Below are 18,786 nucleotides of genomic sequence, written 5' to 3'. Positions count from 1 at the left end.
AATTCAGCCTTCTCAGATGGTTTTCTTTCATTCCCCAAAGATAATTTTCTTCACTATTCCTTTTATAGTTTTTGGCCTTTCAAATAGCTATTCGAATCATGATTTTTTTTAATCCATGAACCTTTGCAAAATTATTGTGTGGTTTTACTCACAGTATGTTTTGGAGCAGACTTAAAGTTTGCAAGTTGTTCAGCTTCAGAAAATACATATAAATTGACCTGGGACAGTTTTCTCCAAGCTAAAACTTTGATCAGATTTCTTCTGAAGTAGCATTTTGTTCTGTAACACTACTTAACGCTGTAAAAACTAGAGGGGAAGCACTGGTTTGGGAACTGTGAGATCTAGAATCAGGCCTCTGCTTTGCCTCTTACTGCCAAGTCAGCTTCTTTGTGTTTCATTATCCCCATCTGTAAAATTATGGAGCATATCTAGATGATTTCTAAGGTCTCAAAGCTAGTAATATTCTTTGAATAGTAAATGGAATAATAATAGGCAAGATAGTAGAAATATTTCTGTTCATTGAGACCATTCTTCTACCTTACAGTGAAAAACTGATGATTCCAAAATAGTCTTGGTGAAGGTACAAAACACATTTAAATGTTTTATTGTTTAGTGATAATGTGTTTAGCAGTGTCTCTCTCTTTTATGATATATAAAATAGTACTTCACCTTGTAATCAGTGGTCTTTAAATTGATATAACAGATTGGCAAAAAAGAAAAATCTGATTGTCTACTGTGCTCTCTAGTATGTGCTGAAACACTGATGCTTTGCCCATGACAATGTATCAGTGTTGGTGCATGCATTTTGCTTACATGGTTTCCTTTACCTGTGCAAATTGTGTGTGTTCAAGGTTAATACTCATCAGTTGAGCACTGGCTAAACACTTTCTGCTGTGCACATGGAAGACTATTCAGATGGGAAAGGGAATGAGCACAAGTCCTGAATAGCAGTGACTAGTCCTCATGTGGGAATTGGGGTGGCTTGGGAATAGGCATATGTTTTGTACCTTTGAAGATTTTTCATAATCCTCAGCTCAGTATGACTTTTTTTTTTTTTTTTCTTGTTGGCATTTAATTCAACTGCCTCCATGATCTTTTTTTTTTTTTTTTAATTTTTTATTTTATTTTATTTTTTTTAATTAGTTGAAGGCTAATTACTTCACAACATTTCAGTGGGTTTTGTCATTCAGTATGACTTTTTAATCCTCCTCGTTGTTCGTGTCTAAGTTTATATCCATCCTTGCTTACTTGTTTCCTTCTGCGTTTTTTGCTTGTTTACTTGTTTGTTTTGTTTGTTTTTTTGGTATCATTTTAACCAATTTCAACTGTAAGATCAGACAAATGTGGTAAAATACTGCTGAAAATGTATTAAGCTTCTTAGTCTCTTTCAACCAATTTGTTGGACAATATGGAATTGTTTTTTTCATTGTCTATATAGATACAGATAATACTTTGTTCTTTTTATTGTTGTTTGGAGGAAAGCTGGAGGGGGTTAAAGCTATAATCCAATTAATACTGAGGATTATTCCCCTTCTTTCTTTACCTCTTTTTTCCCCCTTTCCTTTTTCTGTTTACCTCTCTCTCTTCCCTCTCTCCGCTCTTCTTTCTCTTTCCTTTTCTCCTCCTTTTCCTCACTTCCTTTCTCCCTCTCCTCCTCCATATACACAGGATGCACTTGCAGCCTTGGAAACTCCAGGAGGTCCCAGCCAGCAGAAAAGGAAGCTGAGTACACCACTCTCAGAAGTCATTGTCAAAAACCTGAAACTTGCTTTGGCAAATAGCTCTCGAAATGCTGTTGCTCTTTCTGCCAGCCCTCAACTGAAGGATGCCCCGTCAGAAAAGGTGGAATTATATCTCTTATTAAAAGGAAGTTTTAGATTAAAAAAAATTAAAATAATAATGATTGACCTGTTTCTTTTGTTTTCTATGGGCAGGAAGACGCTCCGAAGCCACTTCAGAAGGTAGTGGTGTGTGTTAGTAAGAAACTCAGTAAGAAGCAGAGTGAGCTAAATGGAATTGCAGCCTCTCTAGGCGCAGACTACAGGTAGCCGGCACATCTTTTTTTTTGGTGGTGATACAAACTCAATTTATAGGGAAACCTAAAGCTGTTGTGAGCATCTATTTTAAAAAAAGCATTATTTTGCCTTTTATTAACAGTTTATCATAGTATCTACAAAATCCAATTTTTATTTAATTTACCTCATCCTTTTAAAATACCCTCTCCCATATCAATTCACTCTTACATGTGTGTTTTTAGGGCATATTTAACAAATATATGAGAACATACTTTGTGACACTATTCTAAAAATTTGGGATCCATGAATGAGTACAGTCTAGAAAAAAAATCCTTGTCTTCAAGGAGTTTATTAATACATTTAGATCAGAGATTTTAAGCATGTTTCTTAGTGATTTTCAAATCAGAGCCCTTCTGTGAGTACTGCTAAGTGCTGCAGCAATCCTGAATTAAAATGGTCTTTTTGAGGGTGTTGAATGCCTATCATTTTTACTTTGGAGGCATAGATTACCACTCTCAACCTGACAGCCCAGCCAGAGACAGGTCCCTCAAACAAATGGCATCAGTATCGGGGATTGAGAGACCCTATTCCAGCCAATGCCGAGTTGATCATATTTCTTCTTTGTCTGTGGTACTCAAGCTTTCTTGATCACTGGTTTTCAGCAGTTCACAGTTGGCATAATGATTGGTTTACAGTTAACAAACAGTTTGAGGAATATGATTAGCTTTATCTTTCCCTTTTGGTAAGTCATTTCAGTTATCTTTCTGATAGAGAAATTAAATGAGGAGAATGGAAAAATAAATTTGTGTAATTATAGGCACCTTAGTGTTTCATTCATCTATTGTAGAAGAGTAAAGCTTTCTTACTTACAACTATTATTTGTATTGTCTATATATTGTTCTTACCTGGTTGCTGAGTGAGTGCTCAGTATGAGGCAAGTATTATCTCATACCATTCTCTCAGTAGCCCTAAGAGAGTATACATATTTGTCAAAATTGAATGCGTCCTTGGGTATTCTGTTTAGATGTGGACTTATGTAAGATTTAAAAGACACATATAGGACTTATGTTTTTATAAGATTTAAAATGCCAGTCCTGGGAATTCCTGGGTCCAGAGGTTAGGATTCTGCACTTCCACTGCTGGGGGCCCAGGTTCTATCCCTGGTCAGGGAACTAAGATCCCACAAGCCACACCAGACAGCCAAAATAAGTAAATAAAATGCCCCAGTCTTCTCAATATTAAAAAAAAAAAATACATTGCTGAAATCCCTAAATAGAATTTAATAGTCAAGGGCATTAATTTGAAATTTGCATTAGGTGTATTCCTGAAGTGAGTTTCTGAGACTTGATAATCAATGAGAGGAAAGAACTCTTATTATGCAGAGGTTACAGTATGTATGTGTGCACAGGGTAATTGGCTCTCAAGTGCTGGTGTTCCAGATGTTCCCTTCCATACTCACTGAAGAGATCAGTGATACAGTCTCCCACCTGCCGACAGTTAAAATCTAGACCAGATCTTCCTGACACATCAGATGTAGCCTTCCTTTATTATTACAGATATTTATACAACATTCCTTCTACTAAAATGGATTTCATAAATCTGACTTTTATAATTTAAAGTCAGTAGAAGGTACATAGTAATAGAATATACATTAAATATGTAAATGCCGTTGTCTGATAACACAGAGGGGAGTGGAGTATTTCTATTTTTGCATACATAGTAAGAGCCCTTCAAATGTGATAGCTGGAAGACTGAAATAGATATGGAGACTCAGATACCATAAACAGCATTTCTGTTGGTAATATGACTACCACGAGTTGTTCACATTTAGCAAACTAGGTTAAGGAAATATTAAATGGGAGGAAATCGGGAAAACAGTGTAATAGCTAAGAGTGTGCATTTTGAAGTCAAAGCTGGCTCTACCTCTTATTCACTGAGTATGTTACTTTAATCATGTCCTTCAGTTTTCTTATCTGTTAAATGGATAAAATAATACAGTGTTTTAGAATTGTTGTGAAGAATGGATGAATAATGCTATGTAGAACACACAATATTATGGAGCACAGAGCAAACGTACCGTGACTAGTGGCTGCCAGCAGCTGGAGGATAGGTCGGATACCTAACTTGAAAATATCTTTATTGTTATATCACCTTTATGAAGTGATATTACAGAAAATATTTTAAAGAATATCTTTCTGCATCTCTCTCTGCATTTATATATTGAGATATATGTATAAAATTTAACAGTGAAAGTGGAGTCTGTCATTTAGTGTTTTTGCTTACTTTGGTTCTTGAAAGGTTTTGCATATTCTTTTTATAGAGAGTAATGATAAACTAACGTAGTTATCTCTCTCAGGTATTCAGGCTTTTGTGTGTTTGATTGTTTTAGGTGGAGTTTTGATGAGACAGTGACTCATTTCATCTATCAAGGACGACCAAATGACACTAATCGGGAGTATAAATCTGTAAAAGAGAGAGGAGTGCACATTGTTTCAGAGCACTGGCTTTTAGAAGTAAGCATACTTTTCCCCCCTCCCCTTTCTGTTAAATGAAACCGTATAAACAGTATTTCAAGGCACAAATCCATTTCTCTGTACATAAACAAGTTTGGTGACCTTATTTAATTGCACATTTCCTTTCTTTAGCATCAGAAACTTAAGGTCTTTAATCCTTAAATGCTTAGTAAATCTTTAATGGGTATTCTTTCAGATTGTCTGATTCTTTCTGCTAGTTAAAAATGATATGAAAGAAAACTTGGTAATGCTTTGAGGAGAATTAATTTAGCATGCCAGTACAGTTTCTTTTCTTTCTTCTTCCATTTTCCTTCTGGGTATTCCCTGAAATGTGATTGATACTTTGGCAAAAGCATAGAAATAGAATTAGATTTTATACTTTAGTGGACAGGACATTTAAAAGTGAGGACAAATTGTTATTTGTATGATGGAATTTTAAAGTCAACTACGTTTCAAAACTTTAATTTTGTGAACTTTTGCCATCTTAGAACATAATGTTTTGGCTATCTTTTTCCTACTTAACATCTCTTAGTCAGTAAAATTTTTTTTAGTCCTGTTTTAAAGCACACCATTGTATTACAGTGTGCCCAGGAGTACAAACATCTTCCTGAATCTCTTTATCCACATACTTATAATCCCAAAATGAGCTTGGACATCAGTGCAGTGCAAGATGGCCGACTCTGTAATAACCGACTACTCTCAGCTGGTTCTGCAATGAAGGATGATGAGGTAAACCATATGGATGATACATTTACCCCCTCTTTAAGCTGAATGTACAGTCATATATTGCTGTGAAGCCTTATACAGGGCTTGGTTTGAGAAACTGTAATTTTTCTTCTTCAATAGCCAGATCATATGCCTGTAGAAGAAAATGATATAGACAATATGACCACCAGTAATAAAGAACTAGCAACATCAAATGGAAATGGAAGGAATGACTCTAAAGGAGGTAAAATATTTTAAATTACAGACAAAATTTATAAATATGTATCTTTCATACTGAATGCTCCCTTTGCATCAGATGAACAAAGTTATCTTCTATGTTACTAAATACAAGTAAAGCATATATTAATATTTGAGGATTGAATTGAGGTTCCATGTCAATCGTTAATAGTTAGCAAAGCTTTGAGTGCTTTAAGTGTGAAACCTGTAAAGTGTGTGAAACTATGTATTCTACAGAGTTGGTGTGATACAACCCTATTCTCCTAAACATAGGTAGAGATGGTAATTTTTCAAAAATTGGTCCTTTGATTCAAAAAATTTCATTATATGCACAATATATTTTAACATAAATTCACATGGTTTTAAAGGTATAGAAGGAGGTATAAAGAGTTTCTCTTATCTTTCTGATGTTATTTTGTTTATTTATTTTTGGTTGTCCTGAGTCTTCCTTGCTGTGGGCAGGCTTCCTCTAGTTATGGCACATGGGCTTTATTGTGGTGATTTATCTTGTTGTGGAGCACAGATTCTAGGCACGTGGGCTCAGTAGCTGTGGAGTAGCTACTTAGTAGCTCGCAGGCCCTAGAGTGCTCGGGCTCTAGTAGTTGAGGCAGGCAGGTGAGGCTCTAGAGTGCGGGCTCAGTAGTTACAGCACATGGGCTTAGTTGCTCTGCAGCATGTGGGATCTTCCCAGACCGGGCATTGCACCCATGTTCCCTGCATTGGCAGGGGAACTCCTATCCACTCTACCACCAGGGAAGTCCTCTGATGTTATTTTCGTATGATTTCTTTCAGAGCTGTTTTATGAGTACACAATCATAAACATATGTTTTCTCCTTCCCCCATTTAAAAAAAATATATATATTAAACTACTATATATATTGTTTTATACTTTGATATTGATATTTTTATTTAGCAGTTCAACTTGTGAAGTGTCATATTAGTACATAAGGAGCTTCTTCAGTCTTTTCCCCTTTTTTGGCAACTGTATAGTATTCATAGTATGAATGGCCCACTTTGTTTAGCCAGTTCCTTGTTGATGGGCATGTTGGTTATTTCTGATTTCTTGCTATTATAAAGAGTGCAGCAATGAGGAATGTTATAGGTCTAGGTGTCCTCTCTTTAATGGATTTAATGGGTCAGTATTTTCTATTTTCCTTACCCTACCAGAGCATTCCCTGTGATTTACCAGTTTAGTTAGTCCCACTCTGTTCATTCCAAAAATATTTATTTAGTACCTACGTCAATAGTCTGCAAAGAAACCAAAGATAAACATGTTGTGGTCTGTGTTTTCGAGGACCATGGGGGAAGATCATAAATGACTGTAATATACGTCAGGGTGTGTGGTACAGAGCAGGAGAGGATCAGAAACCGGCAGGGTATCTGCAGAAAGATGATGGCCACGAGTCTCAGCACAGTGTCTGCAGAGGGCTTCCTGATTATTTCCTACTTCATCCCCATAGTAAGGGCTTCCTTTATGTCCTGGTTCTGCAGTATTCATAGTCTTAGTACAGTACTGTAGCCTGTAGTAAATATTCAGTAGATGTCAAGTCAATAAATTTGTGTTCAACCAAATCTAGACAAAATAGTTAATATGAATAGGGTGTGGTAAAGAGAAACTTACCTTGATTGATATATTTGTGTTTGTTTCAAGCTCTGACACAGACTTTGGAGATGAGAGAGAACTTTCAAAAACAGCTTCAGGAGATAATGTCTGCAACTTCAATAGTGAAACCCCAAGGGCAGAGGACTTCCCTCTCAAGAAGTGGTTGTAACAGTAGTACCTCTTCAACTCCTGACAGCACCCGCTCTGCCCGCAGTGGACGAAGTAGAGTCCTAGAGGCACTGAGGTCTGTGGCAGAATAGCTTTTCCTTCCTCCCTTCCTTGCTCACTTATCCTTCTTTCATTTCATGTAACTCCAGAATTCTTATTTGGGAATAGGAAGCAGAGGTGTGTTCCATACCAAGGAACTGCTTCCAGTGAGGCATGATTAATACATTTTATTACCTCCCATGAGAAAGACATGATTTAAGATCCAGTTTGCCTTGTTTGAAATGGATTGAATGGTAGTCCTCTCTGTTCTGTGTATTAGACTTAACTAATATTGGTATTAGACAGTAAGTAGGTGTGTGTGTGTGTATATACATACATAAATTTAGGCAGTTTTCTTATTGGATTACATGTATTTTGTATTCTCTTTATAACTCTTATCTTCTAGGGAAGGTGATTACAGATCTTAGTGTGATGTGATTTAAGTTCAGTAGAAATAACTTCATCTTTTCCTTAATAGAAAAATCTCTGATGAATGTTAATGGACTTATATCTTGAATTGATTAATTGGACTCTGCATTTATCTGTATTAACTGTATGTTTCATGAGACTGTTTCTTTAGCTGAGTACTGAGCAAAAATGATTTTCTATTTAATACACCTCAGGTCATATTTTACATTTCAGAGTGCCTAAATCTTGTGCCAAAGTCAGTAAGTAAATATATTCTGAGAGTAAAAGGCCATCATCCTTGTATTTGAGGCAAATGAACACTTTGCCATCAGCTTTGGCAAATTATTTTTATTAGTAATTCTTTATGTATATACATTGAAATATTCAGTATACACATTGAAGTCAGGTATTGGAATTCTTCAGTGAAATTGATACACCATGAAACATGCTTCACTATAGAGCTGGCTTACTCTGAGAGGTTTGGTTGTCAGTAACCAAAAGAACCTTCTTTAAAAGCAACCTATAGATACTAGGTACACTTCCTATGTAATTATAGCTATTGTTTAATTATAGTTATTGTTTCCAGTGATTAAAAATACATCCTGTGAATGGTCAGCAAAGTAAACAGGTTTCTAAACATTGTTTCCCTAAGCCTATATAATTGAGAGAAGTCCCTTTTCTAAATGCTGTAATCATTTTAGAATTTTTAAAAATTTCCTACAGTAAACTTACCCTCTGAAGTTTTAAATATAAAGAGATTGAATGTGTTTTATTTTCTAGGTAAAACAGATAAGTTTCTGGGAAAAAAATTTTTTTAAATAAAAATTTCCCAAAGTTCAAATATTGAATAAGTATTTTCAAGTGTTTATTGGGTGCTAGATGGTGGACATTTAAAGGTGAACTACCAATTTGCAGTCTAACTTAAAGGAAGTTATGAGGATGGATTTTGTTATGGCTATCTAATATTAAAATTGTGACTTCTATTCCTTAGGCAGTCTCGTCAAACAGTACCTGATATCAACACAGAGCCCTCCCAAAATGAACAGATCATTTGGGATGACCCTACAGCCAGGGAGGAGAGAGCAAGACTTGCCAGCAATTTGCAGTGGCCTAGTTGTCCCACACAATACTCTGAGCTTCAGATTGATGTTAAAAAATTGGAGGATTCTCCTTTCCAGGAGCCTTTACATGATTCAGAAATTGCTGAACAGGGTAATGAGAAAGAAATCTGTTTAATTGCTCGTTTTAAGTACATGTTGACTTCTTGAAAATAAATAGATAAGCACCTTGTGGTTCTCTGAATTGTACATGCCAACAAAAACTTAATAAGATATATTTGGGCTTAAACTTGAAAAAGTCAGAAAAATAATTATAAATTGAGACAATTTATATTCTGGTTGGGAGAACTCCATGGACAGGGGAGCCTGCAGGCTACAGTCCGTAGGGTCGCAGAGAGTCAGACACCACTGAAGCGACTTAGCCACATAGGCGTCATAAATTGAAATATGTATTTTGATTAAATTTGGAAGTTAAGGATTAGGCAATTTTTCCCCCGGACATTTTTCCAATTCTTTTTGCATTTGTGTAGTTAATGCTTGATTTTTCTCTCAATCATCTTGTTCATTTAATTTAAGTCTTAACTCCACCTTAGCACGTACCTACATTTCTCTAGAGCTGTATGAGTTTCTTTCTGAATTCCCTGTATTTTTCTTCCTTAGACTTTACCTTGAAAACAAAATGCTTCCTGTTTCTCATCATTGGTCATCTTTCTCTTTCACATCACATGAGTTTTTCTCTGTACTAGATGTATAGATTTATCTCTGCTTCTGATTTTCTCTTATGAGAAATTGCTCTCATTTTTAAAATCTGATTTACATTTTACTGATGAAGGTGTGGTATTTAAAGAAAGAGAGAAGCACACAGATAACACCATTTGCCATTTTAATTGCATTCATTTATAAGCTCTAGAAATAGGCTACTTCTTTTGCATGTACATTTTACATTTTAGAATTTCTGTTTAATTTCATCTTGGCTAAGACAGATGAGAATATTCCCCAGACTTTGTTCTTAGTTGTATTTGGATAACATCACACTGTAGCATTTTATTGCCCTCAGCTGTTTGTGATCCTGGGAACATATGTGTGACTGGAGCCCCAAAACACCGTATCTCTGAAGAACTGGAAACTCCAATGAAAGACAGCCACCTGATCCCTACGCCTCAAGCCCCCAGTATTGCCTTCCCCCTAGCCAACCCACCGGTGGCTCCACACCCTAGAGAAAAGGTTTGTTTATCCTTAGTATGGTGATAAGACTTTTGGATATTGCTGTTATGCTACATTCCGAATTTTTTGATATCAATATCAAGGGTTTGTCATATGTTGAAAACTGTATTTCTTTGTACTCTATTATAATCATTTCTGAATTTGATAACTAAGAAAACTAAGTAAAATGTTACTGTAAAAGAACAATAGACTTGATAGCTATTTTGATGTTAATTTTTTCCTAAAGTCAACTCTTCCATTCCAGATTATAACAATAGAGGAGACTCATGAAGACTTAAAAAAACAGTACATATTTCAGTTGTCATCTCTGAATCCTCAAGAACGTATTGATTATTGTCATCTGATTGAAAAACTAGGTACAAGTATTTTACTTATGTTGAAAATGTAACCTTATTTGGAAGTCAAATGTAGCTAATTATTGATACTATTTTTAAGCTGTAGAAATTGAGATTAAAAAGATGGATAACTTGTCTCAGGCCATACAGCCTATCAGCAGTAGAACTTAAGTCATAGGATTTAAAGATTTAAAGTGAATCCCATCATTAAGGTGTAAGAATCTTGTCCTGCTTTGAGTGTTCATTGTTGAAACTCTTGTCAAAATCAAAGGAATTATATAGTTAAAACTACGTTTTCATGAAGTTGAAAGTACAGTGATATCCAGACAGGAGCTCCTCCTGCTGTGACGTTCTTATTCCACTGGTTGTCAGGCTCTCCATCTGACACCATTTTGGAAGCAGCATACTAGAAAAGTAAACCTCCTAGCAACTACATTTTAAAAAGTAAAAAGAAACAGGTGAAATTAATTTTAGATATGTACTTTATTTATATTTGTACTTTATTTAATATGTGCTTTATTAATAAATGCAAAATGTCATATTCAAAATATTATATTCAACATGTAATTAGTATAAAATATCAGTGAGATAATTTACCTGTTTTTCTTACTAAGTTTGAAATCTGGGATATAGTTTACATGTACAGCACATCTCAGCATCCCAATAGGGTCTAGCTGTGCTTCAGGTGCTCAGTAGCCACATGTGGCTAGTGGCTACTGTATTGGACAAAGCAGCCTTACAGAACTTAATATGACAGCTTGACCCAGAGAAACATTAAGAAATAATGATTGTTTTTAATAGTGGCCCTGAATCATCAAGAAAAGATTAAAGGTTCTTTAGTGCTCTCCTTTTAAGTTTGTGGAGAACTGTGACACTTTTTTTTTTTTAATATTTCTTTTAGACATAGTTGTACACTTAAGAAGCTGTGTGTTTTGGAAACTTTACGCCTGTGGAACATGTGTTTCTCAGTCATATAATAAATTAGATGGAGATAAGTCAGAATTGCTAAGCGTTGCCTAGAGCTCACCAGATGAAGCACTGTTGAGTGTCCATCTTCTGTCGAGTGTTCCATCTCTGTAAATGATGGACAAGAGTAGTAGCAGCTAGCAGAGACTTGTCTAGAAGAGAACAGAGAGCAGAGGCCGATGTGTGCAGACTGCTGAACTGTGTCTGTGACTAGAGGGCTTTTGATACAGACTGCAGAGTCCCTTCATTGTATATATGAAGCAGCTGTGGCCAGCTGATGTACATAAATAAGTTCGCCTGTTGTCTGAGTTATAATAAATTCATTACATAGAATTAGATATCAATATTAATAATGGAATTTTTTACCTTATTGTTCCTTAGTCACTGTGATTCTGGGTTAGTTACTCTGCACCTGTGTCCTCATATGTAAATTGTACATAATAGAATATTCATTGAATAGTGATAATTAAACTTTAAACTCCCTGACTTGTTTAGTAAGTGCTCAAAAGTATTGCTGCTCTTAATTACTAAAGTCATCTGTAAAGTGTGACTGGAGTTCCATTGTTTTGTTAAAAATCTCAGAAAGTCCTTGGTACCACATGCCTAACCTCTAAAGTATAAATAAAAGCATGCTTTACATGTGCTTTGGTTTAGTTAGGCCTTCTTCTGTCCTGTCAGACTTCTTAGTTACATATCTGAGAAGAGGGGTGAGCTCTCACCATCTCCTTCATCTCTATTTACCTAGTGTGTGTTTTCCTCCTGAGCTTCTGTGTTGGTCTACTGACCTTATTTCCACTAAAAGCAGGACAAAAATTTTTCTTCTTCTGTTGTTAGTCTGTAGATGCCCATTTTTGACCTCCGTCTCCCTAGTGACACATACTCAGTGCTTGAATATTGCCAAGGTAGTTGAGAGAGACTTAAGAGTTGTGACCCTAAGAGAGACTTAAGAGAACAACCAACTGCAGTTTGTTGCTCTCATTTGTATTCAGTTTCTTTTTTTCATCTTAATTGTAACAAACCAATTTCAGAGAATCAGGAAATTTTGTGTAAACATTTTATAAAAATACGCATGTAAAGTAATTGTCAAGGGTTTTGTTTATTTAATGCACTTCATTTATAAATAACTTCTCTGCATTCCTGGGTTCAGTTGCTGGGTCGGGAAGATCCCCTGGAGAAGGAAATGGCAGTCCACTCCAGTATTCTTGCCTGGAAAAACCCATGGACAGAGGAGCCTGGCGGGCTACAGTCCATGAGGTCGCAAGAGTCAGACATGACTTAACGACTAAACCACCACCACTGCATAGTTGAGGTACATTTTCCCTCAGAAAAGGTTAAGAATCAATAAAGTATCAATTTTTCTCTAATTAAGGTGGATCAGTGATTGAGAAGCAGTGCTTTGATCCCAGCTGTACCCACATTGTTGTGGGGCATCCACTTCGCAACGAGAAGTATTTAGCCTCAGTGGCAGCGGGAAAGTGGGTACTCCATCGCTCCTACCTTGAAGCTTGTAGGACTGCTGGGCGCTTCATGTCGGTATGTATGCAAATTAATGTGAAGGGTCATTTTTCTTCAGAATTAAATGTCTTAATAATTGATTCCAGCACATAAAATATTAGTTATTTGAAATATTTTGGTTTGTAACTGACCATCACAATAATATCTATCATGTAGTTTTTGAAGTTTTCAATCAAGATACCTCAGGGATCTCTCTTGTATAGACTAGTAATCAAACTGTTAATATATACCTCCTCTGAGACCATGTCCTTCTGTGAAGTTCATCTTATAGTAGGTAAAGCCCAGTAATCTAAATATTACCAGTTGCTAAGATGAAGCTAGATGTACGTGACTTTCATATGAAGGCAAATTAATCTACATTTCCTCCTGCTCATAAATTGATGCTTGCTTAGTACTCTCTGTATTGAAAGGAACAAAATGTGTAGCTTGTAGCTCTTATTAGATTGTGGACTCTTTGAGGACATATTGTAGGAATTCAAAAGTTTGTTGAACTGATTGTCTAGGAAGAAGACTATGAGTGGGGAAGTAGTTCCATACTCGATGTTTTGACTGGAATCAATGTACAGCAACGAAAACTAGCCCTTGCAGCAATGAGATGGAGGAAAAAAATCCAGCAAAGACAAGAATCAGGCATTATGGAGGTATTAATATATATAATTATGTAGGTAGTATAAATGGCATTTGATGTCATGACTAGTCCAGATTTTAATTTTTTAAAGAGAACCTGTATTACAAAGTAAGAATAATTCTATTTGTCTTTTATACTTTGATTGATATACTTAATTTGGGCATTCTAAATTGAGCTTAGTGTGATTCCTAATTCTTCTAATTGTGATCAACAGTAATATATATTTAGTGTTGATGGCTCTCTTAAAAATCATTTATATGTGTAAAATGTGACCCATACTATATTTCTTCCAAAGAATCTTTTCAGCCTCTAGCTTCGGGAGTTCTCAACTGGGGGTCCACAGATTATCAAATCAGATATCAAAGGAGTTTATAGATCAAATTCAGAAAGATCAAATTTGGAAAGGCTATACACTTTTGATGGGGGCAAAAATACATCCTTATTTTTACAAACCTCTAATTGAAAGTTTGCATTTCCTTCATTATATAAGTCTACGCAACAAATCACAACATTGTTAACAGTGCTGTGACGTTCCCCACAGAAATCAGATATTTTTTAAAATTTATTTATTTATTTGGCTTCATTGATTCTTACCTCCAGTGTGCAGGATCTTCACTGCATCATGTGGGGTCTTTCCTTGTGGTGCACGAAATCTCTAGTAGTGGCTTTCAGACTCAGTAGTTGCAATGTGGGTTTAGTTGTTTTGCAGCATGTAGGATCTCCAACAGGGATCAAACTTGCATCCCCTACATTATAAGGCAGATTCTTAACCACTGGACCACCAGGGAAGTCCCAGAAATCAGGTATTTTTGCTTGCATTATGTTTGCAACTTGAAATATTGTTTATGTTCATCACAACTTTAAAATTATAGTACGTATAGACCTCCTTGACTTGCAGTGGTTTGACTTTATGATGCTGCAAAAGTGATACACATTCAGTAAAAAGCATATTTCAAATTTTGCATGTTGGTCTTTTTCTAGGCTAGCATTATGCAATGCAGTATTCTCTGGTGATGCTGGGCTGTAGCAGCAACCACTGCGCCCAGTGAGCCACGTGATCATGGGGGCAGTAAACAACTGATACAACCATTCTGTTTTTCACTTTCAGTATAGTATTCAGTGATTACATGAGATATTCAACTACTTTATTATAAAATTGACTTTGTGTTAGCTGATTTTGCCCAACTAAAGACTTCTGTAAGTGTTATGAGCATGTTTAATGTAGGCTAGTAAGCTATGGTGAGATAGTATTACCGACTCAAAGGACATGAATTTGAGCAAACTCTCAAATTAGTTAGTGGAGTTAGTGGAGAACAGATGAGCCTGGCATGTTGCAGTCCATGTGGTTGCAGAGTCAGAGACACAGCTCAGCAACTGAACAACAACAGCAGTAAGACTTCCCTGGAAGTCCTGTGGCTTAGTGGCTAAGGCTTTGTGCTCCCAGTGCATGCGGCCCAGGCTCAGTCCATGATCAGAGAACTGGATCCCACATGATGCAACTAAAAGTCCCGCGTGCTGCAACTAAGACCTGGTGCAGCCAAATAAATAAAGTTTTAAAAAAACAGTAGTAATCGATGTTTAGTACATTAGGTGTATTTAAATACATTTTTTACTAAATGTTGTCTTCAACCCTCTGATGGGTTTCAGGTAGAAGCACATCTATTATTATGTCACAATTTTTTAAATATTTTTATAATTTTCAATAAAATGGTTTCTTTTGTAATACTTTCTGTTTTATTTTGAATGTTTATAAAACATTCATATGGTATGGAAATTACATTTCAATAAAGCTATTATTTTTTTTTTAATTATTTGGAAAACAGATCATAGGTTTTACTAGACTGCCAGATGGGTCCATGCCTCACAAAAAGGTTAAAAATGCAAATTATATCATCTTTTATGTTATATTCTGAGTTCTGTGCTAATCTCCAAGTCCCTATTAGCCTTGATTCCCTTTATTTTAGAGTAATTCCACTAGCTTCTGTTAACTGTTAATTCTGTACTTAAATTTCCAATTTGTAGTCATTTTCAAGGTAAATAGTAGCGAGCCTTCATCTAATCTAAGAAGCTGTGTTTTAGATTCTACAGTTAGATTAGTTGTAAGGAAAAAAAATACTAGGGAAAAAACTAAACAAATTTCAAGTTGCTTTGTTTTATTGTTACCTAATTATTAAATCATTGTTTTATTCTTTAATTATTTATTGATGGCCTACTGTATGCCAGACACCATGACTGTGTGTATCAGAGTGTTCTGACCAAGTGTTCAGTTCATCAGAAGCAAAACTTAAAAGATTATTCACTTACATAAAACTAAGACTACAGAGAAACTAATGTTTTTATATTGTCATTTATTTTCCAAATAATTTCTACACTTATTATTTTTTATTTGTAGGGGGCATTTAGCGGGTGGAAAGTTATTTTACATGTTGATCAGTCCCGAGAATCAGGATTCAAACGCCTACTTCAGTCTGGAGGAGCAAAGGTCTGTATTGAGTAAACTTAACTGGATATTTTACAATTACTTCTAACCAAGGTTGCTGTGATCAGTTCTTGATTTTCTGTACTTTATGAGATGGTAATCCTTAGGTGTAGATGATACAGTTGAACTACCTGGAAACACTGATAAATTGTGGTGCTTTTTGTTTTTTCCTTAGGTGCTGCCTGGTTATTCTGTATCTTTATTTAAAGAAGCTACACATCTCTTTTCTGACTTTAATAAACAGAAACCAGATGACTCAGGAGTTAATATAGCAGAAGCTGCTGCCCAGAATGTATACTGCTTGAAAACAGAATACATTGCTGATTTTCTTATGCAGGTTTGTAAAATCCTGTCCTTGACAACCTCGCTACCAGAAACATGCTTATATGCATACAGATATAACTATACAGCAAAACCCTTGGTTGTTATTCATAGAATGTTAATCTCCCATTAGTCTCCTTGATTCAACCCTTTCAGTTTCCATCTATTTTTTAAAATAATGAACACATGTAAACATTTAGCATGGAAGGTACATATGAAATGGGTATGAAAATCCGGGGGCCTCTAAAAGCCTTAAAAGTGCCCTCTAAAATGTTGGAATATAAAGAAAGCAGAAATTGATTCTGCGAATCCAAGGAGAGATATTTACCCAAGGGTCCTTTCTAAATTTTCTTGACCTTTTTGCTTTGTTGTTGTTTAGTCGCTAAGTCGTGTCCGACTCTTTGTGACCCCATGAACTGCAGCACACCAGGCTTCCCTGTCCTTCACCATCTCCTGGAGTTTGCTCAGACTCATGTCCATTGAGTGAGTGATGACATCCAATCGTCTCACCCTCTGTCACCCCCTTTTTCTTCTTTCAGTCTTTCCCAGCATCAGTCTTTTTCCAGTGAGTCACCTCTTCCTGTCAGGTGGCCAAAGTATTTGGAGCTTCAGCTTCAGCATTAGTTTTTCCAGTGAATATTCAGGGTTGATTTCCTTTAGGATTGACTGGTGTGATCTCCTTGCTGTCCATGGGACTTGCAGGAGTCTTCTCCAGCACCACTCTCCTCTTTTACCCTCATCAAGAGGTTCTTTAGTTCCTCTTCTCCTGTTAGAGTGCTATCTTTTGCATATCTGAGGTTATTGATATTTCTCCTGGCAATCTTGATTGCAGCTTGTGATTCATCCAGCTGAGCATTTCACATGATGCACTCTGCATAAAAGTTAAATAAGCAAGGTGATAGTATACAGCCTTGATGTACTCCTTTCCCAATTTTGAAATAATCTGTTGTTCCATGTCCAGTTGCTTCTTTACCTGCATACAGGTTTCTCAGGAGGCAGGTATGGTAGTCTGATATTCCCATCTCTTTCAGAATTTTCCACAGTTTGTTATGATCTACACAGTCAAATGATTTAGCGTAGTCAATGAAGGAGATACTTTTCTGGGATTCTCTAGCTTTTTCTATGATCTGATGGATGTTGGCAGTTTGATCTCTGGTTCCTCTGCCTTTTCTAAATCCAGCTTGTACATCTGGAAAATCTTGGTTCACATACTGTTGAAGCCTAGCTTGAAGGATTTTTGACCATCACTTTGCTAACATGTGAAATGAGTGCAATTGTGTGGTAGTTTGAACATTCTTTGACTTTGCCCTTCTTTGGGATTGGAGTGAAAACTGATCTTTTCCAGTCCTGGGGCCACTACTGAGTTTTCCAAATTTGCTGGCATATTGAGTGCAGCACTTTCACAGCATCATCTTTTAGGATTTGTAATAGCTCAGCTGGAATTCCACCACCTCCACTAGCTTTGTTCATAGTAATGCTTCCTAAGGCCCACTTGACTTTGCACTCTAGGATGTCTGGCTCTAGGTAAATGACCCCATCATCATGGTTATCCCAGTCATCTTTTTTTGTATAGTTCTTCTGTGTATTCTTGCTACCTCTTAATCTCGTATGCTTTGGTACATTGTGAATACCTGTGTTAGACAGTGAGGGAAATCATGCACTTGCTACATGGAAGGCTCACTATATTCCTGCTCAGAATTGGCCTATGTTGGTTGATTTGAATGAGCAAAGAAAAATCTTGACACCAGAGTGCCTAAAATGCCATTAGGAATCAGTGAGACATGACACATCATAAATGTCTTACCACAAAGGATTTCAAATAGAAGGAAGTCAAAACTCAACCTGCTTTGTAATTGTTGCTGCTTGCGTTTGGAAGTTGGTCAGGGTTTAATAGAAGGAATGCCTGAAACGACATAAAACCTGTTATAAAGCAGTGAAGTGTACTGAGTAGAAATTAGTAAATCAGTGCTTGTTCTCCTTGAACATCTAAATATATATATATATTTTAAACAGGTATGCATGCTTCATTAATTTTAAATGACAGATTTCTTGAGGTAAAAGAACACCATTTATACAAGAGATCGTGAAGATTTATTCTTAAGAGCCATCTCTGATGAATTCATGGTTCATTAGAATGCCGTGTAAAGGATTCTGAAGTTGTATCATTAGCAATGCCAACATAGCCATGTTTTTGTTATCCTTGCTCAACTTGGAATCTTTTTTCAGTAGTAGCATTTCTTTCATTACAGAATGAGAGCTTTATGATCCATTTAATTTCCCTTTTAGTTGCTAGAAACTCAGGGGAATTTTTTTTTAATATTAATTTTCTCCTTTCCCTTTATTACTTGATTTTTTCTTTTATTTTGTGGACTGTTACTATACTGTAATTTGTGGGGGTTTTTTTAATCAGTTAATTTATTTTAATTGGAGGCTAATTACTTTACAATATTGTGATGGCTTTTGCCTTACATTGACATGAATCAGCCATGGGTGTACATGTGTCCCCCATCCTGAACCCCCCCACCCACCTCCCTCCCCATTCCATCCCTCTGGGTTGTGCCAGAGCACCAGC

The 18,786-nt window shown here is 36.1% G+C and overlaps 1 protein-coding gene across 3 annotated transcripts in view; it reads left to right on the top strand.

Moving 5' to 3' along the window:
* TOPBP1 (DNA topoisomerase II binding protein 1) overlaps positions 1–18,786 on the top strand; it is a 75,420-nt gene that overhangs the window by 40,838 nt on the left and 15,796 nt on the right. For all 3 annotated transcript variants that reach the window (XR_009697040.1, XM_061167618.1, XM_061167619.1), the window contains 13 exons: positions 1,669–1,842; positions 1,935–2,044; positions 4,405–4,528; positions 5,111–5,257; positions 5,375–5,477; positions 7,122–7,317; positions 8,680–8,900; positions 9,804–9,970; positions 10,215–10,326; positions 12,641–12,804; positions 13,290–13,427; positions 15,807–15,896; positions 16,069–16,230. Coding sequence is in view for 2 of the 3 variants with exons in the window: in XM_061167618.1 (XP_061023601.1) it covers positions 1,669–1,842; positions 1,935–2,044; positions 4,405–4,528; positions 5,111–5,257; positions 5,375–5,477; positions 7,122–7,317; positions 8,680–8,900; positions 9,804–9,970; positions 10,215–10,326; positions 12,641–12,804; positions 13,290–13,427; positions 15,807–15,896; positions 16,069–16,230 (1,908 nt within the window). In the remaining variant the exon portion in view is untranslated. The remainder of the gene's footprint in view (positions 1–1,668; positions 1,843–1,934; positions 2,045–4,404; positions 4,529–5,110; positions 5,258–5,374; positions 5,478–7,121; positions 7,318–8,679; positions 8,901–9,803; positions 9,971–10,214; positions 10,327–12,640; positions 12,805–13,289; positions 13,428–15,806; positions 15,897–16,068; positions 16,231–18,786) is intronic.

The sequence above is a fragment of the Dama dama genome, chromosome 19 (genome assembly GCF_033118175.1).
Source record: "Dama dama isolate Ldn47 chromosome 19, ASM3311817v1, whole genome shotgun sequence".
In the NCBI taxonomy this organism is placed as follows: domain Eukaryota; kingdom Metazoa; phylum Chordata; class Mammalia; order Artiodactyla; family Cervidae; genus Dama; species Dama dama.
The sequence above is the reverse complement of the archived record's forward strand: the minus strand, read 5'-3'. Positions and strand labels throughout refer to the sequence as shown.